A 26,174-nucleotide genomic window follows, 5' to 3' on the forward strand; every position below is an offset into this window, starting at 1 on the left:
TTCCGACGCAAAAGCGCTGAAAACTTGTGAGATGCCCCTGAAACCAGCGTTTCGTGTGGCATTGGCCACCCTGGGCCAACGTGTCGCTCGGCTCCGCTCAGCCCATTGCTGAAGATCCTCCCTGAAGGCGTAAAGGCCGGCAGCCCCGCGGCAGCCCCGCGGCAGGGGCACGGCTCGTGCGGTGCCTCCGGGGCTGCCCCCGCCGCGCTCAGCAGTAACCCGGCGGCGCTAGGGCCGCGCGCGGCGCATGCGCGGTGCTGCCGCGGGCTGTGGGAGCGCTGCGGGCGGGGCGGCGGGGCCGGGGCAGTCCCGGGACCGGACTTTCTCCCGCGTCCGCTGCAGGGCATGGGCGCCGCGGCTCTGCGCTGTGCTGCCGCGCCCCGGCCCCATGAGCCCTCGCCGGAGCGAGTGAGTGCGGGGGGCGCCCGGGTGGTAAGTGGCCGCTGTACCCCGGCCGCCTTCGCTCCCCGGGGCAGCGCGTCCCTGCCGGGCTGGGAGGGAGCCGGCGCCCTCCGGGCCGTGCCTCCGCTGCACTCAGCCCCGCTCTGCCGCTGGGGTGGCCGGCGGGTTCTTCCCTGCCCGCAGCTTTGTTATTTTTACGCGAAAAGCTCGCCCGTCGCTGTCTCCGGGCGGGGCGGGAGGGGAGGGGAGGCTGCCAGGGTCCCCGAGGGGCGCGGCCGGTCCGGGCTCGGCGCGGCTCCGCCGCCTCCACCTGCGTGCCGGTCCCTCGGCAAGGCGGACTCGCCGGTCCCTCTCCGCCTCTTCCCCTGCAGGGTGCCGGCGGCCCGGCCTCGGGAGGGAGGATGTGGTGAGAGGATGGGGCTGTGTCCCGCGGGGGCTCGCCATGGCCAGGGAGGACTCGGTGAAGTGCCTGCGCTGCCTGCTCTACGCCCTCAACCTGCTCTTCTGGGTGAGTGCAGCGGAGCGGGCCGGGCCGGGCAGGTGCCGTCCCGGGGGCGCAGGGCGGGCACGGCCGGCCCTGTCCGCGGGCTCCCCGCGCTGGGCCGGGGCAGGAGGTGCCGCCTTCGTGCCCTTTTGGCCCCGTGCCAGGCAGCTCCCCTGATCACTGGGGAGGCAACAAAATGCCTTTGGAAACCAGCTGGAAGTAAAATTGGATTTGTGTTCGTTACATGCGTGAATTTGTACACCTGTAATATGTAAAGAGGGGAATATTCATGGGTGCTGTGGCTTCCTGACTAGGAGAGTTTCAGAGGAATCCTATGACCCGAGATGAACTCCAAAAGCAGTCTACTGTGCCCAGGCCTTGCCCTGAGTCTTTTTTCTATATTCAGTGGCCAGATCCTAACTGGTAGGCAAGGCCCATTTCTTTTGTTTTGAGGATTTCAGCCAAAGCTGTATTTATAGCAGCAGGGTTTCTTGCTCTCCAGCACAGGTGGATGTGATCAACACTTGTTCCTTAAACTTTCAGAGCTCTGAAGAAAGAGCAAGTTGGATATTGCTGAGAGTCCTCACTCACTTGCACCAAATGCAATCTCTTTCACCTGAATAGTTGAGATTTGTGCAGGATAAGGGTAAGATGGCAAAAGGCGTAACATCCTACACCTGTTCACAATGTCTTACTCCTGAAGTGCTGTAGATTTGAATGATGCAGAGATAATACATGGGCTGGGACCAAGCCTAGTTTATATTAAGAGTTTTTTTCCACCTACACTGAGCTCTGGGGTCCTCAACAGGAGATTGACCTGTTGGAGTGAGTCCCGAAGAGGGCCACCAATTTAATCAGAGAGATGGACCACCTCTCCTATGAGAAAAGGGTGAGATAATCGGGATTTTTCAGCCTAGAAGGAGAAGGCTTTGGGGTGACCTAATTGCAGTCTTATAGTACCTGAAGGGAGCCTACAAGGAAGATGGAGAGAGATTATTTGCAAGAACATGTAGTGGCAGCACAAGGGGGAATGGCTTCAAATTGAAAGAGTAGGTTTATATTAGATATTAGGAAGAAATTCTTTACTGTGATGGTAGTGAGGCATGGGAACAGGTTGCCCAGAAAAGGTGTGAACTCTCCATCCCTGGAAGTGAAGGCCAGGCTGGATGGGGCTTTGAGCAACCTGTTTTAGTGAAAGGTGTCCCTGCCTATGGCAAGGGGCTTGGAATTGAAATGAAGTCCCATGATTACTGAAAATTAAGTGGAGATCAGAATATGAATGAGAGAAAAAACTGTCAAACAGTATTTTGAACAGAATGATACTTTTTATATAATGCAAGGGATGTGAAAATCTGTTGAAAGTATGTAACTTTGTATATTGTGTTTAATAGACATGAAAAATAAATTATTTCTTTACTGTGTGTAGGAATAAACCCTTTTAATAGGAGATGAGGAAAGCTTTTTTATTAAAAAAAAAGGATGTGTAATTATTTCTAGCATCATCATAGTTTTCATTGGATTCTGTACAAAATCTACAACCCTTTATTTTCTTTTAAGATGAAGGTTGCCTGGGCTCAGCTGACCTGAGTACAGCTTTGGATTTTTACACATATTCTGGGAGAGTTGAGTGAATGGACATTTACATGGTTGAAAACATCATGTCCTGCTGTTTGTCTGTTTCTTTCCTCTGGTTTCCGTGATGCCTAATTTGAGCTATCCTGAACAGTTCCTATTTGCACTTTAACTCACTGCTGTCTTTGTCCCCTTAAGCTTCCTCTGCTCTTTTCCCTTGGTCTCTGTGCTTGTTGCCTGCTGTGTCCCAATCAAATGTATTATTCAGGAACAGCTTTTATAGCTGAAATAGACATTTAGGTGGTACCTAAATTACACCTGAGGTTATACCTTCATGCTGTGTCAGTTATCTGTCCTGTGTTGATGGGAGACTTGTTGCTGGACCTGAGTGCTTCATTTTTCAGTCCTCCTGCCCTTATCTTTGGAGGGGGCTAGTGTGTTGGGTAGCAGTTCCTCTCTAGGAAGATAAGGGTCTCACCTGGAAGATTTAAATGTGTCTGCCCACTTTACTTGAATTTTAAGTTCCTTTCCATGTCAGATTGCTCTTTCCTACTTTTCGTTGTTTTTTTCCGTGTGTTTTTGTTGTGGACCTCAGGCATGGAACTACACATCATCTTTGAGCTTGTCAGGGGAACAGCACTAATTACTTCTGCAATGTGGTGCTGCTGTTAACTGTGTTCCTTCTGAAGTCATATCTAAATTTGGTTTAAAGCATTCATTGCTAGAAATGATTTCCCATTCTTTAGATTTTGTTGCCCTTTTAATAATGACATCTCAGATCACCCTTATCTAGAAAATGTGATATTTTTGTCTTTTTTTTCTTTTTACCCTAGTCGTATAGGATAAAGGATCTTTTGAGTCTGTTGTGGTATGACAAGTCACAGGTAGGAAAATGGCAACTTGATCTTTTCTCTGAAATATAAAAAATGTCTGTAATTACTCTTTCTAGCTGAGGCCTGGACACTGGAAAGTGTACCCAGGCAGTTAAGTGATCTGTATAGTGGCGAAGTGACTTGCACCACAGATGTTGCAAAGAATTAAACCCGTTTTCCATAATGTATGTAAAATTAAAGGTGTTGGAACTCAAATGAAAAATTGACCAGTTCATTTGGAGTCCTCTGCATTTTGCAAAGCAGATGAATGCACTGGTTTGTTTAAAATCAAATAAACAAGTAAGAAAAAGCCCCTGAGTCTGCCAGAACTGTGTGTTAAGAAATAGGATGTGTTGTGGTTGGGTAGTTAAATGTATTGCAGTTACATCAGATTTCTTTGGAGGAATGAGCATATATTACTTCTTTCTGCTCCCTACCTTGTTCTGTTTGGATGTGTATTTAACAGCTGAATATAAATCTGCTATCAACTGCTTGTTGTAGTGAAAGCTCCCATATCTTTTCCTCTGTCAGAGCTTGAACCTTCTTCTGTTCGGTTTAGTGGAAGTTTTACTGGTGCCTTTTCTGAGTGTCATAGCATGACCCACAGGGCAGAGTTTTCTTGTGAAAAGTTCCTCTGGCAGTAGGTGCTTATCCACTGGTGTGGGCATGGGGGCAGTGATCTCCCCTGGCCACCACTCTTCCTTCCATTCGGAAAGTTTTACTAGTTGCTTATGTTAGTGCTTACTTGGATAAATACTGGCTTAGGTTATAGGCTGGATGTCAGGAAGTTCAGATTAGGTCAGCCCCTTGAAAATGTGCAGCCTTGTTTCTCCTGAGCATGGTGGGTTCTGTCCCAGTGGGTCAAGACAAGAGTGATGCTATGATTCCAAGATTTTTACAGGCCTACTGTTTTGAGACATATACGTGTAATTCTCTTCAAGCGTGATCTTGGAGGTTTTATGGTTTCTCTTGCTTCTTCCTTCCTTCCCAAAGGCCATTGCCTCCAATATCCTGTTTAATATCTTTACTGATGATCTGCATGAGGGGATTGAGCGTACCATTAGCAAATATGCAGATGACACCAAGTTGGGGGGGAGTGTCGATCAGCTGGAAGGCAGGAGGGCTCTTCAGAGAGACCTGGACAAGCTGGAGAGGTGGTTTCATTCCAACGGGATGAGGTTCAACAAAGCCAAGTGCCGGGTCCTGCACTTTGGCCACAACAACCCCATGCAGCACTACAGGCTGGGGACAGGGTGGCTGGAGAGCAGCCAGGCAGAAAGGGACCTGGGAGTTTGGATTGACAGGAAGCTGAACATGAGCCAGCAGTGTGCCCAGGTGGACAAGAAGGCCAATGGCATCCTGGCCTGTATCAGGAACAGTGTGGCCAACAGGTCCAGGGAAGTGATTCTTCCCCTGTCCTCAGCACTGGTGAGGCCATACCTGGAGTACTGTGTCCAGTTCTGGGCCCCTCAGTTCAGGAAGGATATTGAGGTCCTGGAGCAGGTCCAGAGGAGGGAAACTAGGCTGGTGAAGGCATTGGAGCACAAGTCCTATGAGGAGAGGCTGAGGGAGCTGGGGTTGTTTAGCGTGGGGAAGAGAAGGCTCAGGGGAGACCTCATCACTGTCTACAACTCCCTGAAAGGAGGCTGTAGCCAGGTGGATGTTGATCTCTTCTCCCAGGCAACCAGTAGTAGGACAAGAGGGTATGGTCTTAAGCTGTGCCAGGGGCAGTTTAGGTTGGACATTAGGAAGAAATTCTTTACAGAGAGAGTAATCAGAAATTGGAATGGGCTGTCCAGGGAGGTGGATTCACTGTCCCTGGAGGTATTTAAGAAGAGACTGGATGTGGCACTTAGTGCCATGATGTAGTAACCACGGCAGTGTTGGATCAAGGGTTGGAGTTGATGACCTCAGAGGTCTTTTCCAACCTGCTTGATTCTATGATTCTATGAAATGACTTCAAGCCTGTTGATAACATGCCCAGTGGCTGTGTCAGTTCAGTGTTCATCTGAAAACAGTGAAGATGTGCAAACCACGTTCTTTGACTTTTTAAAATCATGGTTTGATTATGGGTCTTGGCTGGAATAAGGTGACATTCTCTCCTTGTTTTGCTGTGATGGTGTTTAGCAGTATGTGTAACCACACGTTTTGAGAAAAGGACTGCTTTCTTCTCCAGTCTGGGCTTGAAGCTTTTGAAGTCCTGAATAAAACTGTGCAAGAGCCAGTAGTCACTGTCTAGTAAGGTCTAACTGTCAGGCTCTTAAAAGAGAACATCTGAAGTAAGCTTCAAAGTGTGTCCTGTGTGCAGCTGTCCCAGTGTGTGTGTGATGGGACTGCAACATTTGTCATTGCCAGCCTGGTGAGGACAGATTAGTACATGTGAAGCTCCTTAAGATAACGTAACAGAACTGGCTAATCTGATCATGAATACTGCTGAAAAACTGAAGATGGAAATGATTGCTGCAACACGCTGTTGTCTTCATAATTTGGTTGCTTTTGGAGCCTACTGAAGCAGAGGTATGACAGAACTTTATCAGTCAGTCTGCTGCCATCCTTGTAGCTTCTCCAGAGCATTGCTTGAAAGTGTACAGCTGTGTGCTGTTTGGAAAGAAACTTCTTTTACTCTGCTCAGCTGATGAGCTGTGATGTACCCGTGTGAGCGTGAGAGGGAGGCAGGCAGGAAGTGTTGTTTATAATGCTTTCTGTCATTTTTGACCTAAAGTCTGCTTAACTGTAAATAATTCATAAGCAATCAGCCGAAAGCCCAAGGCTCTGTTGTAGTGGTTCATCCTGTTTTATAATGGACCAATGGATATACTGCCCTTACTGCTCCAGAAGAGCTCTGGTTTTGTGGATGCAAGTAGATTGGTACTTTGGGAGCTGCAACTTGCAGTAGATCTTGGAAGTTTTTTTCTCCTGAGGTGGAAATAAATCTGTTGTCAGTGCTCTAATTGTTGTTGATTAAGTGACTGACCCTGATAATAGGCCCGATGATACCCTTCTGGAAGCTGTTTTCAAGGTCAGTTGAATCATGCATCTAACTGCAAGATGTCTCTTTTAGAGCAGGGGAAGTTCCAGTTTCAGGACTTCCTCGGTTTTCTAGTTTCATAAGGGTTTTTTTGACAGTGCCCTGGTGAAGGAATATCCTTCAGACTAAATCCTGCGGTTAACATTGGTTTTGTTCTTCTGCAATCCTCACGTATAGATGGGCATCACTTGTTAGTGTAATTTACGAGACTGAGAGATCCAACTTTATTCTGTTTCATCTTACACTCTGGAACACTGCTATTTGCAGTATATTACATTCTGGACAGCCTAGTAAAAAGAGGAGACCTCCAAAAATGCATGATTTGGTGTTTCATGGTCAAGACTTAGCGCTTTGCTAAGCAGATTATCTTAGTGATGCTTGAGAGAAGACCTGTTCCTACTGCTTCCTATTTTTCTGTTCTTAGTGGCAATACTGGTCTTTATTATATCTAGATAGTGTGTGTCATGACTTGGAGAAATTTAGTTTTCATAGCTCTGCAAATATATGTTACGCAGTTTGGGACTACAGGGTCTTTCTTTCTGGTAGGGCTTAGCTGTATTGGCAAGCTCCTGACACTGTTCCTGCTCAGTAGCAGTCATGGATGTAACATAAGCATTTTCATTAATTTTGAGCACTGTATAACTTGTCCTCACAGAAGCCCTCTTTGCCATACTTTGCAATGCTGCCATTGTTCTTCTGTACTTCACTGTGGTCTCTTTCCCAGCTAAACCACCTTGGCAGGCATTTGTGCTTGGACAGACCTTCAGTGGCAGAACGTGGTCAGCCTGTAATAATGGCACAGGCATAACCCAGGGGATGCTGAGTACAAGTAGCCCCTGGGGATTGTGGTAGAACAGGAACTAGCAAATGGTGCTGAATACAGGGAAAATTCAGTCTCCTGGCTGCTTAAAGTAGGGGATTAAGCAAAGCAATAGCTTTGAGAGGTACAGGTCTGTTCGACTTTTCTTTGCAGCTCAGCCAAATGTGTTCTTTAAAAAAAGTTAGAAATAGTTAAAATAGGTGAACCAGATAGTGATAGTGGAAAAAAGTAAAAGCAGTGCAATTATTTTGTCAGTTTTCTCATTTTGTAAAAAACAGCCAAGTGACTTAGCAGGAAAAGTGCAGGAAAAAGTCTGTATTTCTCTTGAGAAAACTGCCACCTTTTTTTTTTTTTTTTGGTAAGCACGTGAGGCAGGAGCAGCTGCTGTTGTGTTGCTTGTAATTGAGGATGACTGTACTGTAGTGCCTTGGACAAATCAAGGTTGTAAGTTGCAGATGACTGTGTCATGAGTGGTAAGGATCTCTTAACCGATGATTAATAGTGTCAGTGGATGTTTGAGCCAAGCCAGTGATGTTGCCACTGCCTAGGGATATGCTGTTTCAATTGAGCAGTGTTTAAGCTTTCCTTCACACGAGCAGTACCATCTAATTTCAATCTTGTGGTTGCAGCCAATAAACACTTCTGGCAGGTAGTGGAAATCGATTTGCATCTATCTTGAATTTCTGTTTGCGAACAAAGGGGAAAAAAAATCATGTAAAATGAAAGAGGAGGAAGCTTCCAGTTAGTTTTTTATTTGTTTTGAGTGCTTTGCACACTTAAGTCTTCTAGTTTTGCCTATGTGCACCACTTGAGAATTCAGAACAAGGGAAGATGAGTGTTGTGCAAGGAAGTAGTAAGGATGGTTGGAAGCAGTGATATTGTATTTTCTGGTTTTTCCAACTTCAAATGAGTGTATTTAATCTTGTAATTTTTTTGCCTAATTTTTCAAATCTGCTGTAACACGAGAAAGAAATCAGTCTTTCCTCCCTTCTGTGGAACCAGATTCTGCATAGAGGTTGTTTCTGTTGCTTTTCAACTTCCACTCATTGGTGGGGTTTGTAGATACTTGGAATGAATAGAGTTCAGGGCAATGTTTAAGTTTAAATGATGAATAATATCCATTGAAACAAACACTGCCTGGATGGGTACCTGTAGCACTGTAAACAAGGAGTTCATCCTAGGCTAATATACTCTGATTTTAGAGACTGCAGTTTAGACCTGTGTAATTGAAACCTGATTTTCTTAGCAGTCTTTGTATAAAGAAAATAACTATAGCTTCTGTGGGAATATGGTGTCTTTTTAAAGGAATGCATTCAACAGAGGAAGCTATAGGAGGAGTTTTAAGGACCAGAAATATTTTTAATTCTGGTATTTGATAAATCTTTTACTTTCTGGTGTCTTTAGTCTGCATTATTTATATAGCATCATTCCATTACCAGACCATGTCCTAACAAAGTAGAGTTCAGCCGTAAATCAACTTTGTATCTTCCCCTATATAACCTTTTATGCCATGTATCTTTATAGCTGGTATGTCTCACCCAGAGTGGCATGTCAACAGTGAATTGGTAGATGAGTTTCTGCAAAACTGTCCTGAAAAAGAGTGGCTTGATATGCTAATGGAAAGGAAAAAATAAACCCACGCCCCATCCCAATGTTAGAAATTACATGAATATGCTTTTAATTGGCATTCAGAAATCTGAGAACCTCAGATATTTTTTGGGTAATCTTCACAACTGACTCTGTCCACAGAGTTGCCTCCACCTTGAGGATGATGCACAAACCTGTGCTGACAAAATTGGAGCCCATAGCTCAAGGGGAAGAAAAAAGTTCCAACTGTATGCTTATACTGGTAAGCCATGATCTTCAGCAAACTGGGAAGATCCATTTGGACTGTAGATGTGTATTTTTTTCCTTTAAATTCACATGTTTTTCTGTTGAAGTTAGCTACTGAATTATTCATGAATCTCTGGGCACTGCGTCTGTACCATGAAGATTCTCTGTCATCTCAAGAGTCTATGGTAGACACTAGACAAAGCTCACAGGAATAAAGCTTTAAATATCATGTAGCTATTTCCCACATTCCTATAAAAATGCACAAAATTAAACTGTCCCATAGGGGACAGAGAATGTGTGATTTATTTAAAAATGCAGGTTCATTTTAGTCATCTTTATGTGCTCATGTGTATTGACGTGTAAAACAGAAAACTTAATTGATTAACCCACGACAATGTGATGTGTAGTCATGTGGATCATAGGAGATACACAATTTTTTTCCCTTTTCCAGTTATATATGTATATATATGTATGCTGGGTTTTAAAGTAATTTGCCTACCGTCCATGAATAAAAGCAAGCTCTTACAGAAACAAAATTAAGAGTATATTGTGTATATGGGAAGGCATATCAGCTTGATGGTGATGTGTGGCTTGTGATATGATTGGGACACTTGACCTCTGAGCATTGCTGTGAATTACCCTTGATGAGCAGCACATGCCTCTGCCTCCCCAAAGGCAAGAGATCGCTTGACAGTGAGATGCTTACTCTAGAGAGAAGAGTGGCACAAGTTACGTCCTAACAAGAAGTGCAGTGCTTTGGTAGTCACAGAGAGGATGGATGAAAACATGCATGCACTTCTTTTTCCCACTTTGCTTTTAATGTACCCTTATAGTACACAGCTCAGAAGTTGTTGTGGGTCTGACACACAATAGAACTGTACCTCAACCTGTTTGCATGTTTGGGCTCTTACTTTCTTTCTGCTGTGCTTGCTCTAGGAGCCTTGAACAGCTAGCTGCTGGAAAACTTGCTCTTGTGCCCCGGGAGGGTGACCCATCACCAGCCTGTCGGTGCTCCAGCAGTTGCCTTACTGCAAAGTGTGCAAGTTCCAGGCCTTGCCAAACGTGGAGCAGGTTGTTAACTTACTGTTGCAGCTGTGCAAGCAAACTGGATTCAAAGTGCAAATACGAATGTGCTTCAGCTGTTTGCAAGTGGGAGGGGACCAAGGCATAACCTTGTAGGAAACTTAGGTAAAACTAAATGTTGGCATGTCCGTAGAATAAATAGTGCATTAATAGGGAGTTGGGGATTTTCCTTTTTTGTATGCTATTTATTCTCTAAACATTTAAATGGTTTTGCCAGGTAATACAGAAAAACAAGACCTCTTGTCCCACCCTCCTCTGCCCTTATCCTCTGTCCCAAAAAATATAGTTCTCTGTTTATCCAGGGATCTGAGTTATCTGTGTTTGTTCAGTGATCTGAATATTGAACCTAATTGTGAAAATCCTGTGAAAGCATTGCAACATGCTCTGTTCATGACCTTGTAGTGATTTATCCCCCCCTCCCCTTTGGTAAGTCACAGCTCAGGTTACCCAAATCAATTTTAACTGGAAAATTTTCTCAGTTTTTTTTTTTTTTAACTGAAATAAAAGGATATATTCTGATTAATGTTGTCATATCTTGGAAGTAATTTCCTTGGAGCTGGAAACCTTTTCATGCAAAGCAAGTTGCTCTGTAGTGCTGCTAGTCAGCATTTTGTTATGGGTACCAGAGCATGGCCTGAAGTTGTATATCCCATCTGTTAGAATAAAAAGAATGGTGTGTGATTTTTAGTATGGAAGATACTTTTAATCTTTCCTCCAATTTAATAATTTAAAAAAAAACAACCTTCTAAAGTCTGAGCACAGCAACCTGCATTGTCAAAAAGGAGGGTGTTAGAATATTTGAATGAAAAAAAATTATGAAAGGATGAATGCGGGTGTGCAAACAGCAACAGCCATTGGTCTTGCTCCCTTAAAGACAGAAATCCATGTTAATTTATTAATTGAAAATGCAGATTTATTTTCCAGTTTAGGTATGGCCTGAAAGACACTGTAAGTAGGACTTTCACAATAATGGCTTAAAATATATACTTAATGAATAACAGATGATTTTATATTTTCCTTTTGACGCATAAATTATGGAAGAGAGTTCCAAGGACAATCAAACTGTGCTTGGAAGCAATTGCTCCTAATAGTTTTTGAGTCTATTGTTGGATATTGTAATTAAATTGTGTGAGAAAGCCCTAGTAGCTTTAAAAACTTCATGTTAGCAATAAATTTTAAAATTTAATATATTATTGTGTGCATACTGCTCATATATAAAAATATAATTTATTACCTTTGTTTAATCAGTGTGAAAATATGTTTAAAATAGAGTGTGACAGCAGGCAGTTTTGTAAACTCTTCAGTGTCATGTTGATGGCTATATAACATACTGTGACAGTTCAGAATTAAGCCCACAGTGACTTGTGCAACCAGCTGCAACAAATAAAACATGTTTTACTGCATACTATCACATTATGCTTACAGCACAGCAGACTGGCTGTCATCAGAGGAGCTTGAATGAAAACTTTTTGGTGAAATGATGTAACTGCTAATGTGAGAATTATCTTAGTAGTTTATTTGTCATAAACTTGTGTTCTTTCATATGATTGCTTGATACAGATTTCTAACTGTATTTTACCTATGAGTTAGTTACCAAACAATGGCTGAAGTAGGGGCTGCCAGATTTTTGGGGCCACCTTTTTGCCATCCTTCAAATGAACCAAAAAGAACTGTAATCAGGATCTTGCCCCCCTGCCCAGGCCTCTTTGAAAATCACATGGCAGTGAATTGCAGTGATGTGCCTGCTGTTCTTTGCTGGTAGGTTGGATGCACACCAAAGTTTTCGGGAGGTTGTTAGTTTTCCTGCCTACTGAGTGCCTGGGCTGAGTTGTGCTGCTGGTGTTAGTGTAATTCCTGTGCTGTATGCTGAAGGTGGTTATAAAGTGAAGTAACTAAATTTATCCTAAGTATTTTATCACAGAGTGGAAGTGTCGGCTGATGCTTTTCTGTGTGTATCAGCAGGCCTTGCAGTGAGATGTGGAGGGTTAAAAATGTTTTGTGTTACTTTTTGACCATAAGAAGGTTGGCTGTCTGCGTATAGTCTTCATCTCTCATGTTTTTAACTGCTTTTGTCGTATGTTTGCCTAATGCTTTCTTCCAAGGAGATAGCTAGTTGTTGAGGAATTTATCTAGGACAAGATTCCAGTCATCATCTTTTCCTTGTTCCTGCAGCTTCCTGCAAATAACACAACAGAAAGTGTTTTTTACTGTTCCACCAGCCCAAACAGACCCCACAGAGCATAAAGAAGATGTGTGAACACAGTAGACTTGTATCACACATTAGCTTTCTGGACTATGCTTGCAGCATGCCAAGCACCCAGGGCTCTTGCTGGCAGCACCCAGAACCAAGGCAGTGCCCATACTTTGTGCATCAGATCTGAGAAGCAGGAAGAAGCTGTGGGCTAGCTACTGGGACTTGTGAAATTTTGAAGGCAGAAATAGCCTGCTGTGGGCATGCTGCGGGCACAGGAGCTGCTAAGGACACAGAGTGACTTTTCCTGTGTTAGGCTTGAGCCAGTTAACTTATTCTTCATAATAACTTCAGGGAAATATGAGGGCATGTGGGAAGGTAGATGTTGAAGGCAACAGACAAGATTGGCACTTCTAACTAGTTTAAGAAACTGTAAGTATAATGCTGAGGTGTCCTGTCATACCCCTATACAATGCACAAACACAGTAGTATTCAGAAGAATCAGCATTCTTAGGTCTCCCTCTGTCAGCTAGACTATGCTTCTCAGGTCCTATGTCTTTTAGGTTCGGGCCCTGAGCTGTAGTTCAGGTTTAGGTGCCCATGTGAGATTGAGTGAAGAGTGCCTTGTCCTCTAGCACTACCTCTGCTACAGCATCATCAGAACTGGTGCTGTCACAGCATGGCAGGTTCTGAACATGTTCAGGTTTGACTTCTCAGGAAAATCAGTGACCAGAGCCACAGGTGTGCTGAATTGTACAATGTTGTCACATGACAGAAATCTGTGTCTGCTGAGGTGGTGGCAACTCTAGATGGGTTCAGTCTTGGGGATTTACATGCTGTGGGAGCAGTCTTGGAAAGAGTGTAGTGGCTTTATGCCTCTGAAGTGCCTGACAGGTCAGGTACCCCCCAAATGCTTTGATGGTGTGGTGTTTATAATTGAAGCATAGTGAGTTTTATTGTTATTTTATGGTTCAGGAAACTGAGACATAACATTCATGGTGTGACTCAGTCTGAATGAGTGAGAGAATCAGATTCTTCTACATTTATCCCCAAGATACATCAATACACAGGAGAGATTTGTCAATACTGTTATATCCTGTATAGGGCTTCCGATTTTTCTTTGTTAGCTATGTACCTGAGCATGGCTTCATGGTTTCATGCAGATGGGTATCACTTGTGAGCCCTGAAGGAGTCACAGATTTTAGCAGCATAAACCATCCCTGTTGTTTCTGTGGTAGGTAATGCAGTGGTGGGACAGGAGCCAGCAGGACATCACTGGGTGAAAGAGAAGGTATTCCAGACATTAATTTTGCATACTGAAGAGAATATTATTGTCACTGGCTCCCTAATACTTAAGTAACAAACCAGCTCTAAGCATGTAGCAGTACAGTTTTGGGGGCAAGATGCTGTTCAGATAAATCGATGCATGAAAGATGTTAGTGATGACTGATCTCTACTTAAATTATGAACGAACTTGCAGTTTGTTTTAAATGCATGACAAATAACTTAATCTTTTCTTTTTAGTTGATGTCCATCAGCGTATTAGGTGTTTCTGCTTGGATGAGAGACTACCTGAATAATGTTCTCACTTTAACTGCAGAAACAAGGTAAAGCTTTAGTTAAATCTCTTAATCTGTGAGGGTGACTGATTGGGGGTATATGTTGTTATTCTGTATGGCAAGTTTCCTAATTAGGATTTGTAGAGTTAAGAAGCCTTCAGTTAAGCTATTGCTTTGTTGAAAAGTGTATTTTTGCCACCATTTCTGGCATCACTTGAAATTAGAAAAGGGAGAAAGGTAGAAATTCAGTCCTGTGCCTTTCTCTTCTGACAGGGATCAATTTTTGGCCCTTTGACAGCATGTAACTGTATCATATTACCGTTTAGTTTTGAATACTTTATTCAGTCCAGAGATTTAGGAATTCTGTTAGCTTTATTACAGCAGTGCTTATGAGCCCTAGTGATGAAACAGGGCCTCATTGTACCGCTTACTGTGCAAGTGCAGGGCAGGAAGACTGCCTTTGCTCTAGAGAGATTTTGGACAATGCATTACTTTCTGGTACCTGAATGCAGCATTTGACTTTAAAACCATGTAGAAGAGATTGCTGTGAAATGTGTAAGGTGCTGGAAAGAGCACATCTCCTACTTTTTAATGGCTATACTATGTTTTTCGTCTGTATCATTTTTTGTGTGATTGTGCTTTTTTTTGATTATGATTCTGATTGGTTTTAGGGTGGAGGAAGCTGTCATTTTGACTTACTTTCCTGTGGTCCACCCGGTTATGATTGCAGTCTGCTGTTTCCTCATCATAGTTGGAATGCTGGGGTACTGTGGAACAGTGAAAAGAAATCTGTTGCTCCTTGTCTGGGTATGTTTCATAACTTCTAAAACCAGCTAACTTCTACTTCATTTCAAGAGTGCAAGAAAGGTTTTAATCCACAGGCATTAGATAAATACTGATTATTTTTTATTACCATATTGAGTTATGGTGTCGGTGAGGAATTGTAATTGCAAAGCACACAGTAGGAAAGAATTTATTGCCTAGACTGCATTATGCTATGACTGAAAGACAAGCAGTGTCTCAATTGCAAAAATTCACTTCATTTAGTAGAGAAGTTGCTGAAGGGAAAAATAACTCAAACTCTTAAATACTAGTAATTATAAGAACTTGAGTCAGAGAACTCTGAAATAAACCCTTGTGCTACTGTTTTAACTCATAGCTGTGCAATAGCTATCTAACCTATACTTTGCTTTATTACCACAGTTGATTATGTGTGTAAAGTAACAGCATTTGTAGCTGATAAAAGTTAATTCTGACTGTGTTCAGAAGCTTTGCCTTCTCTTACGTGGATGTGGAATTTTGCACTTACATTTGGTTGTGAGCAGGTTTAAAAATAAATTCCAGGTACTCAGCTTTTTCCTTCAATTGGAGACTACATAACTGAGCTGACAGCAGCTGAAAAGCAATAGTCTCTCCCGCACAAGGCTCTATGTACATTTTAACTGTGATGAGAGTTTGACTGTCAAGGGAGCCAAACACCATTTTCTCCATCTGGAAGTCAGTGAATTTGAGGACAATAAAAGAACCAAAAAAACTCACACCCAACCAAAAGCCCATCAAGTATGCACAAATTTTACAGGCTTAGAGTTAAAATTTTTAGACTGTTGGCAATACTGAGATTAAGGAGGGCCATGTAATTTTATGCTTCTTAGAAATGTAGCTGGTAGCTCTTTGCAGAATTGGGCTTTGTCTTTTAACATGAAGGTAAGCAGAATTCGAAGCAGTCCGTAAGCCCAAGAGAGTGGGAGCAGTGGATGTGAAAGCAGTGTATCAGACTTAACTACCATAGTTGCAGTAGAAGAAAGTGGACAGGTAAAATCCTTCAGCTCTTGAAAATATCCACTGTCTTATACAAGTAGAGTTGGGCTTCTGCAGTGTGTGTTGGGTTCTAGCAAAGTGCATACAGTTGAATTTTTCTTGTGGATCTGTGCAGGCTTAAGTATGTGATACCTAGACCTCACGCATTTTGAACAAAATGGCCACAAAACCCTGTGAGAAGTTGGCTGAAATTTATGCAACTTTTGCTTTTATCTAATAGGAAATATTCTAAGGGCAGATAAAACAGTTGTAAAACTGTACTGGGGTTTTGTATTAAAATGTCTTTTTTTTTTTTTTTAATTTGAGAGGGTTGGATTAGGCTTTATTTTACATTTCCAGCTGAATGTCTGCAGCAGAAGTGTTCCTCAATTGCAAGAGGGCAAATGCTGTTTCTGCTTTTGGATATTTGTTAAACTTGTATACAATATGAAGATTATTGTTTCAAAACTATATAGCTGGGAAAAACTCTCATTTAAATCTGAATATGTTATAGTAACAGAATAGTCATGCATTGTTTATTTCTAGATCTTAACCTTGCAGTGTTCAAGTCAATGGGAACAAATTCTAAAACAATTACATAGTTACAGGCAGGTGTGTAATAATAATGGATTAATGTAATTTCATACCATATAATTATTTCTCCAGTAGTCTTTCTTACATACTTAAAAGGGCTCTGTACATATTTTTGTTTCATCTAAATAGTGAAAGTATTAAAATATGGTAAACTTATTAAACCTTAGGCAAGGTTATAAGATTACTTTCATAATGTGTCTTTTATTTTATAGGGGTGATAGTTTTTAATATTAAAATTAATTAAAAGGCAAAACCAACTATATGATATATACCAATACAACATAGTATCTTGGGAAAAAAAAATGGTTTTGTTATAAGCTTTGAAAAAAACCTACCTAACTAATTCAAGAATAAATGAAGTTAAAACCGGTTTTGACCTTCCGTTTATTCATGCTGCAAGGGAAAAGAAGAAATCATTTATAGCTTTTAGTGCCATCTGGAAATAAATTATTGAAGTGTGTTTAGGCAGTCAAGTGATACTAAATCAAAACAAGACAATTTTATCATTTTGTGTTTCAATATTTTATTTTCAAGAGCTTGAGATTTGCTCTTGCTAAGCAAACTGATAAGCAAAACTAAATGATATCTTCCTAAGTATGTCACTGTCTTTGATTAGTTGTTAAATGAATGCAGTTGTGTTATAGCATACAGAAGTGTGCAGACATAAGTCAATGCTTCATTCATCAGACTAATCAGAAAAGTGATGGATCAATAAAATGAGCTTTTGTTCAACCAGATGAACTAAAAGAAAAGAACCTTCATGTAAAACATTAACAACTTCTTACAATCATGCTTTTAATCTTCTTTTTGAAGTACATGAACAACCGTGATGATGGCATGCAGAGATATTTAGATACAAGTCTTGACATTCCTGGCAGCATGCTAATTGCTAGTGCTGATGTTGTTATTTGAATTGGATTTTGGAAAACCTTATAAAGCATAAGGGCAATAGATACATATATTATGGTGTTATGTATTTTTAATACATCTGAATACATAATTGTTTTCATTTATTTTTGGAATGTTGTCTCTCAATTAAATGCCCGAAGCCTTCCCTTCTTCGCATGGGGCATAAATATAAGTTGAACTAATGTTTGCTTAGCTTGATAGTAAGAAAATGTAACACCTCAGTCTTATGGATTGTTTGTAGAACCAGCATTTTAAAGGTATGATCATTTAATTTTAATTACTTCAGGAATATGTAGTCCTGAGGGGTAGTTCATCTGAAGAGCCCTTGTGTCCCTTAACAGTCTATAATTTTTTTGTGATTGACCAGCATCCTCATGTAGAAGTGGATGCGATGCCAGCCCAAAGTGGAAAATCTGAACTCTTGCAAGTCACTGACTTGAATGTATAGAAAGTCCAGGGGTGGGAAACCAGAATCCAGGTTTTATGGTGCTTGCTACAGTTCTATCAACAGGCTTGGTTTTTTTTCAAATCCAGAATAATTTTTTGCCTCTTTTTTTCTCAGGCTCTGTCCCTTTTGGATTGTTTTTCATGTGTCTGCACATTGCCTAACTAAAAACAAACAAACAAACAAAACCCTAAAAAAGTGCATATATTCTTTAGGAATATTAACCTTAAGGATGTGTGATTTTTTTTTTTTAAGTTCTTGTTTTATTAAAATAACAGGAGTAAACTCTGTTTCTTGACAAGAAGAGCCTCATGAAAATCCCACTAGAAAATACTTCCTGACTGGAGTTTTCATTGGAAGTTCTGGTATTTATAACTATGACTTGTCTGTAATTGCAGCATTTAAACAACACAGGATTCAAATTTGTGTACATGTTTTCACAGAGGGAAAACTGTTAGAAATATTTGATGGTCAATAGGACAAATCCTGTTACTGATTTTTATCATGAAGTTTTTAATCATAAAGTAATAAATATTCCTCAGAGCTAAACTTATTTAGACCCTGTTGGTGTGTGGTCAAATAGCTTATTAATTTTGTCATGGCAGAACCTGGTTATAAATCGGACCTTGGCAGACTAAGTTGTCTATGAAGTTGAAACACAGCCAAACCATCATTGAACTAGTAGTTTCTGTAACTTCTATCTAAAGGGTGACAAGATACTTACTACTGACTGGGTCACCACTTGGGGCAAATTATTCTACACCCATATACCCATTTCAGTCCATGTGGATGCAGAGGTGAGAGGGTTTATTAAATTTGGACATCTGCTATGTTGCAAGATACCAGTAACTGTTAATGTCTTCCTAGAAGGCATTCTTACTCTGTGTGAAATGTTAACTGTTCTGCAGTAACACAGCACCAACTATTCTGCAATACTTATGACTATGGTTGGCATGAATTAGTATGAGAGTTTAGTGATAATTAATTTTGTTGTGGTTTTTTTTTATGTGGCAGCATGTATTTCTGCAGTAATACATAGTATAGGTTATTTACTCTGTATTAATAAAGGATATTTGTTCTGATCCCTGTAGACTCTTTACCACAGTCACAGCTGCTCCAATACCTTGTACTAACATTTGGCACAGGAATTGTTATTTACCAGCCAGAAGTATTTCTTCATTATTTAGCCACCAAGCATTCAAAGGGAAGAAATAACTGACAAACATGCTTGGTGTAAACCCATGCAGTTTCAAATTAAGCAGGACAGAGACTAAGTTCATTTTCATATTTTGTACCTTTTATCAACAACTAATTTACGAATGTGATGTGAGTGGGAGGAAGACACAGGTTCACAGGACAGGTTGTCCTGCCTTATTTGAGAGACTGGTTTAAATGTGTTTATAATACTGTAGTTCAGGTTTGATGAGAAGCCAGTACTGTGCTAAAACTCAAGTTCAGATAGTCAGTGGGTAACTTAAGGGGCTGAACATTTAACTTGCATTCTGAAGGGCTGCTTGTTTAATGCTCCACTGGTAAGAGAAAATAGACTTAAAGTGTGTCAATTTTTATTATACCCCAGTAGTTTCAAATACAAGCGATTTTCTGAAGAAAATAGAGTATTTTTGTTCTTTCCGTATTTCTAACTTTCAAAGGTAAACTGCCTGAGAAGATGCCTGTACTAATCATTATTAGACATATTTTTCCCTTGAAATGTGATACAGGGTAAGCTTCTTTTTTGTTTAGGTCAGAAGTTTTAAGGTTCAAGCAAGTTGTTAGATTTTGAAATGGATTTTGGTGATGCCACAGTGTGACCAGAGAGCTAAGCCAGGCTTTGCAGGAACAGGTGCATTCTGCAGGGCTCCCAGTACTGTGGAGTGGAGTACATTGGCCCTGGGGTCCTCTGTCTGCCTGTGTAAGCAAGCATGAGGGAGGTGCATTTGGTTGACCTTGCCTTCTCCAGTGTAAATAAATCTGTACTGTGTATGTCCTTAAAATACTTTTTCTAAGGCAAGTGCTTTGAAATAGTGCCTCATTTCCTTATCTAGGAGGGAGCTTAAAGAGGAAAGACACAAGTTGCCTGGCCATATGGGTTATTGAGAGGTGTGTGGGGATGAAAGGTGCTGCCTGCTGAACGAACAGCAAGCAAGAGTAACTGCATATCTGAGCAGCGTGGGGGAGTGTTGGAGTGGGAGAGCATGACAGGAATTGAGCTGGTGGGAGTGTCCAAGTCTTCTTGCAAATACTTGGCTTAAATCCAAATGTTTGCTGTGCTTGTGGCGATGGTCTGCTTCTTTCACCCAGGCACTTAGCAGCTGTCTTGAACACTTGGCCACGTTGAGCCAGAGCAGAAGCAGTGCAGCACTATTTGGTGCAGTTATCCAGCAGCTTGAAGTAGCAAGAACTGTCTGGCCCCTTGAGGGCAATTCAGGGAAATGCCATTGAGTTAGGACAGCAAGGTTGGATAGTGCCGTTAGGAGGCCATCAATTTTTTGATTTTGTGGATTTCTGTGATAGTAAAGAGCCACTTGCTCATCCTTTTAGAAAGAGGCACAGGGCTCTTTCTAATGGCAGCAGTCATTTTATGGTTCCAGTATGTTTTCAACGTGAAACGTGCTGCCTGGACTTCTGTGCCACACTTTTCACTGCATGCTGTACTTTTAGGCTCACCTGATGGAACTGGCTACTTTGTCTGTTCTTGGAGAGTTATATTCTGAGTGTTGGTTTGACTAGGTGTCACTGTGTTTGGCCTCATGACCCAAAACTTTTGGAGCGTACCTTGTTGCTCTTATCTTCAACTGGATCTGTACAAATCTGTGGTGGGACTCATCCAGAGAGCTGACTGATGTCATTGCACAGCCTCTCTCGATGATTTTTTGAATGGTCTTGATAATCTGGAGAGGTCCCACCTGACTGGAAGCTGGCGAACGTTGTCCCAATTTTCAAGAAGGACAAGAAGGAGGACTCTGAAAACTACAGGCCTGTCAATCCCACTTCTGTTCCTGGTAAAGTTATGGAGAAGATTATTCTGGTAATTATTGAAAAACACCTGAAAGACAATGCAGTCACTATTCACAGCCAGCACAGCTTCATGAGAGAGAAGTCCTGCTTATCAGTCCTAATAAATCCTGATTTCCTTTTATGACAAAGTAACCCACCTATTTGATCAAGGGAAGCCAGTTGATGTAATCTTTTTGGATTTCAGTAAAGCTTTCAATACTATCTCTCACAGTATCATCTGGACATACTGTCCAGCACACAACTGGATAAACACATCATGCGGTGGGTGAGCAATTGGCTCATGGGTAGAGCCAATAGAGGGTAATAGTGAATGGGGTAACATCAGACTGGTGACCTGTCACTAGTGGGGTTCCACAGGGCTCCATCTTAGGCCCTGTGCTCTTCAACATCTTCATAAATGACTTGGATGCAAGACTGGAAGGGATACTGAGCAAGTTTGCAGATGACACAAAACTGGGAGGAGCTGTTGAGTCCTTTGAAGGCAGGATGGCCCTGCAGAGAGACCTCGACAAATTAAGAGGGCTGGGCAATCACCAACCGTATGAAGTTCAACAGGGAGAAGTGTCAGATTCTGCTCCTATGATGGGGCAATCCTGGATGTATGTACAGACTGGGGAATGAGATGCTGGAAAGCAGTGCCATGGAAAGGGACCTGGGGGTCCTGGTCGAGGACAAGTTGAATATGAGTCAGCAGTGCCCTGGCAGCCAGGAGGGCCAGCCGTGTCCTGGGGGGCATCAGGCAGAACATCACCAGCTGGTCAAGGGAGGGGATTGTCCCGCTCTGCTCCGCACTGGTGACCTTGAATATTGTGTACAGTTTTGGTCACTGCAGTATAGGAAAAATATTAAGCTATTGGGGAGCATCCAAAGGAGGGTAACAAAGATGGTGAAGGGCCTTAAGGGGAAACCATATGATGAGTGGCCGAGGTCACTTGGTCTGTTCATCCTGGAGAAGAGAAGACTGAGGGGAGACCTCATTGCAGTCTACGACTTCCTTGTGAGGGGCAGGCACTGATCTCTTTTCTCTGTTGACCAGTGACAGGACCCGAGGGAATGGCCTGAAGTTGTGTCGGGACACCGAGCCTGGCAGAGTTCAAGAAGTGTTTGGATGATACTCTCAGGCACGTAGTATGACTCTTGGGGATGGTCCTGTGCAGGGCCAGGAGTTGGACTTGATGATCCTTGTGGGTCCCTTCTAGCTCTCCAGATTCTGTGATCTTCCTTGTTCCTGTTTCCCCCCCCCCCCCGGCCCCCCCAAATCCCACTTGTTACACTGTTAATATTGCTTCCTCCTTCCAAGTTCTTGAAAGTCATAGATACCCAGGGCAGTAGAAGAGACTGAAACAGCACCAGAGCTGAAAGGGCTCTGGAATGATGCTCCCTGGTGAAAAGAGAAAGGGAGATAGTAATAAAAGGTTGGTGAGATAGTAATAAAAGGTTGGTGAAGTGATGGATGTGCATACCAGAAAACTATTGAAAAGACAGGGACTGATAGGACAGTAGGTTCAAGGGACTGGGGTTGCTGAGGGGAAAGAGCTGTGAGTGATACCAGCCAGGATGGGAATGAGAGATGCTGTATCTTGACTGAGAAAAGTTGAGGACTGCTGAGTCCTGCTGCTGTAGTGCTTTTTTTTAGCTCTGTCCTTTCCAGGTCCTCTTTTTTCATTCCTTGTTTGCCCTGTTTTTTTTTTCCTGTACTGAAGGGCATAGGGAATGGGTAAGTCTCTAAGAGCAAGGAAGGAGTAAATGAGTAAGTGGCTCCAGAAAGCTCAGCAAATCTCTGTGTCTTGTCTGAAATGCAACCCAGTCCTACTGGTGGGGCATGACTTGATGCTGTGGTTCAGCTGAATTCTTGTTGCCACAAACTAAGTATGGAGTGGATGTCCTGTCAGGTAAATTAATCTTTTTCTTGCTTAATCTTGTTCTTTTGACTGTTTAACCGTGGAGACACTTGGATGTGTGGGTTTTAGATATAAGAGCATTTCTTCACTCAATGTGGTGATTGTTTTAAGTGTTTTGGGGCATGCTGAGGCAGAATTATTGCGTGTATCAGCACCATGTCAGTCTATTTTACAAGCAAAAAGGATTTTCTTGACTAAAGAAGAATTTTTATAGTATTTAATTTCCTTGGGAGAAAATAAAGGGGGTAGAGAAATGAAGGAAGCTGTGTTTTGAAAATCTGTATGGAATGGGAAACTCTAAGTTTTAATATAAATCCTATGAAATAAGGGAAGAAGAAAGGGAAAGAGAATATTGTAAGCCTTGAGGAAATATGGTCTAATGTCTGTCTTTACCTGTGTTCTCTTCAATACTTTACCATGACCTTGAAATGATCCTTACTCCTTGGCAGTTCAATGACGTGAGGTAGTTGAGCCTTTGGCAAATAAATCCTAATAATTGTGTGAAGTATGCATTTGCTTATTTCCAAAGTAATACCTGTTTACTATTATAAGCAAAGATTAACCATTAAAGTAAAAATTTAAAACAGGTCATAAATATTCCACAGAAGAATCAAGGCTGTGAACAAAGTTCAAACTATTTATAAATAATTTTGCTTAGTTTTTAAAAAAAACAAGGACTTATTAAAAAGAACTTATATTCATACCTTAAAAATCTAAAATGTTCATTGCCTTTAAAAAAAAATTGAAAATTAGCTATAAAGATTTTCAAAAAAGTGGTAACTATGTATATAAAACTTGGACTTTGCAAAGATCACAGGCTGTAAGACATTATAATAAAATTTTGTGATCTGGGGAACCAAATCTAAAATAAAGATATATGATCATGAACTGGATGACATTCAGTAGCTTATGTTGCAAGTTGATGGTTTCCTCCCATTTCCTTGTTGACTTGTGACTGTGTCTCTCATAAATTTCTGTGTTGTCAAGCAAGTAAACCAAATTGAAAATCAAAATGACTAATGAACTGTTAATCCCTACAGGGCAGGGCTGAGGGAGGTGGGGGGGAAGGAAGAGGGGGGCGGGGGAAAGTTTGCGCTGCTGGAGTGGATAAACAGAGGATTTCAGTTTTCTGTGCAGTTTATCTGACTCCATTTAATGAGCATTTGCTCCATTTAGTAAGGGATAGCTTACTAATGTATTAATCATTAAAATACTAATTAATACTAATTAATACTAATGTATTAATCATTAAAATAACCTTGTTATCTTGTAAACTGTAACAAAAATAAAGGGAACTATAGCTTGTAAGTTATCAAAACAGGAAGAATTTGTTAGGTTTTGCACAGAAAGATTCTGGTTCCCGTTGGTGATCCAGTGGTGATGATCATCTGAAGTTTCTGAGGGGTAAACAGATGCCTGGATGGCTTGCATCTCCAAAGAGCATCATGCAACATACAAACCAAAAGGTTTGAGGGAGGAAAAAGATTAATTAAACTACTCTTTGCCTTTCTAGTCCTAATGCAGTTTGGGTTGTTGCAGAGCCCTGTCTCTATTCATGTTTTTGTGAGTTGAATAGATTCTTGCTTCCAAACTGCAAAAAACCCAATCACGCTATGTTTGGTATGAGCGGGTTCAAGGGAGTATGACTAGGGATGTGTTCAGGTCTTTGATTCTCCTTGTGCATGGGTTAACGGCCCTGTTTTATGGGTTATAGTAGCTGAATGCTGATGAGGCATTCCATAGGTAATTGGTAACAAATTACAAAAGCCAACTGCGGCAGAGCAAAAAAATCCACGTGAAAAAACCCATCACTTCAGGAATGTACTTGGGTATGCTCAGCTTTGCAGTAGAGCTGCCCTTACCTGCTGGGGCTGCTTGGCACCAGAGGGCCGTAGTGACTCGTTGGTCACTAAGTACCTGGAGTCACCAAATTTCTGAGAGCTCCTGGTTTTAGCTTCATTTCTGACATAATGCTTATGCCAGGGTTTCGAAGGGTATCTGCACCAGTGGGATTATCATGATGGCTTGACTAGGGCAGTGACTCTTGACATTACCCTGGCTGTTGCACTGACGAAGACTACTGCAGGGCACTAGAGTTTTAACTCAAGTCTTCCTTTGTAGTTTGAATTTAATATTTTTACAGTCAAAGAAATCTCTGAGAAATTCCATGTTCTTGGAAGTACCTTGGAGAAGGACATTTAAAAGGGGGGGACTAGGGTGGGAGGAGGAGCAAAATTTTTACAAACTTTCTTGATGTACTGTGTTTTTTGAAGTCATGGTTTTTCCATCCTGTTAGTAACAAAAATAGGTTATTTTTTAGCTGTTCTTTTTACCTTTTGCCTGAAAAGCATAGACAAATTATATTAAGTGATTAATTGCAGGAATCATGTGGCATATTCAAGACAAACAAACAAAATCTTTAGATCTACAGTAAGAGGTTTGTATTACATTTCTGCAAAAAAACATAAAACATCATGCTTCACACTTTACATCCTTCCTAAAGTTATCCACAATTGCCACAAAAAAATTCTGTACTCTGCAGCATGGAAAGCTGTGAGGGAGAGATCTTATGTTGGTAGATGCTTCACGTGTGTACTTTTCATTATTACTGTCTGAACAGAATGGGAGTTGTTGGAATAAACACCTTTTAAGCAAGTGCAAAATAACTTAGATTCAGTCATAGTGATTTTGTGCTTGCTTTTGCTATTTTTGTGTTTTTATCTAAATGGTTGAGATGATCAAGAAGGAAATATGTTCCTGGAATATATTTGATGGTGGTGAGTATTAGTTTAGTTTGGTAGAACAAATGGAATAGCAAAAAAGCCTGTCATAACTTAATTAGGATAAATTAATTTTGTAGCCAAGTTTTTAGCCTTAAATGGAGAGATAAGAAAACATTTCAGGAATATGCCATAGCATATATGCTCCCTGTATGGAGCACTGGCATATATGGAGCTTGTACCCTCTTATGGGGCACCACTGTGATGTGCAGGAATGTTATTCAGACTAAAATTTCTGACTCTATTTAGACAATCAGTATAGATCTTTATAAAAATAGTTTTGAATTATTTTGATTTTTAATGCATATTTGAAAATACCATGTACTTTTCTAGTGCTTTATCAGGTTCTGATAGCCTTTATACAGAGAGCTCTTTGAATTAGGACAAAACCTATTCAATATTAGTCCCCATTTTTTGTTTCTTTTTTTTTTTTGTTGTTGTTGTTTTGTCTTTATTTACTTGATGGTTACCTTCCTTTTGTGTTTGAAATTCATCATAATTCGATTTCCATTCAGTATGTTCCACTGTCCCACTGTCCTTTCTGTCTTGTATATGAATTCTCTGTAGATGTGGACTTAGGGCTGTCTGACTTGCAGAAGAGCAAGACCTCTCTGGAGACTGTTGCAAGTTGCAGTAGCTGTGTATGACCCTGTAGTGTCTCTGTACTAGTAGGTAGTATTGTTGTGGTCGCTTTCCGTACTGTTGTTGTGTGTGGTTTCTCCATCAGAGGTTTCAGCATTTAGATATTGGCTCTGGTCTGTACCACATGAAGAGTACTCCAGCAGAACAGCATCTGGTGATTACACAGGGAATATCTTTACTATCTTTCCTTGACCCTTTATCCCCTCTGTCTTCACATCTGTCTGGAAGCGGTTTTTACAGTAAT

At 41.4% G+C, this 26,174-nt stretch overlaps 1 protein-coding gene across 6 annotated transcripts in view; it reads left to right on the forward strand.

The window, feature by feature from the left end:
* Positions 1–305: 305 nt before the first annotated feature.
* The window catches only part of TSPAN12 (tetraspanin 12), a 45,732-nt gene continuing 19,863 nt past the window's right edge, over positions 306–26,174 (forward strand). The window contains exons 1-5 of one of the 6 annotated variants that reach the window (XM_027720859.2): positions 323–408; positions 774–910; positions 3,292–3,342; positions 13,810–13,892; positions 14,516–14,651. In XM_027720859.2, coding sequence (XP_027576660.2) covers positions 845–910; positions 3,292–3,342; positions 13,810–13,892; positions 14,516–14,651 — 336 coding nt within the window. In that variant the 5' untranslated portion in view covers positions 323–408; positions 774–844. Of the gene's footprint in view, positions 433–773; positions 911–3,291; positions 3,343–8,927; positions 9,028–13,809; positions 13,893–14,515; positions 14,652–26,174 lie in introns of those variants that run through there. The other 5 variants (XM_027720858.2, XM_027720864.2, XM_027720863.2 and 2 more) reach the window with 5 other exon arrangements.

The sequence above is a fragment of the Pipra filicauda genome, unplaced genomic scaffold (assembly GCF_003945595.2).
Source record: "Pipra filicauda isolate LSUMZ 115617 unplaced genomic scaffold, ASM394559v2 scaffold113_size4260070_pilon, whole genome shotgun sequence".
NCBI lineage: Eukaryota > Metazoa > Chordata > Aves > Passeriformes > Pipridae > Pipra > Pipra filicauda.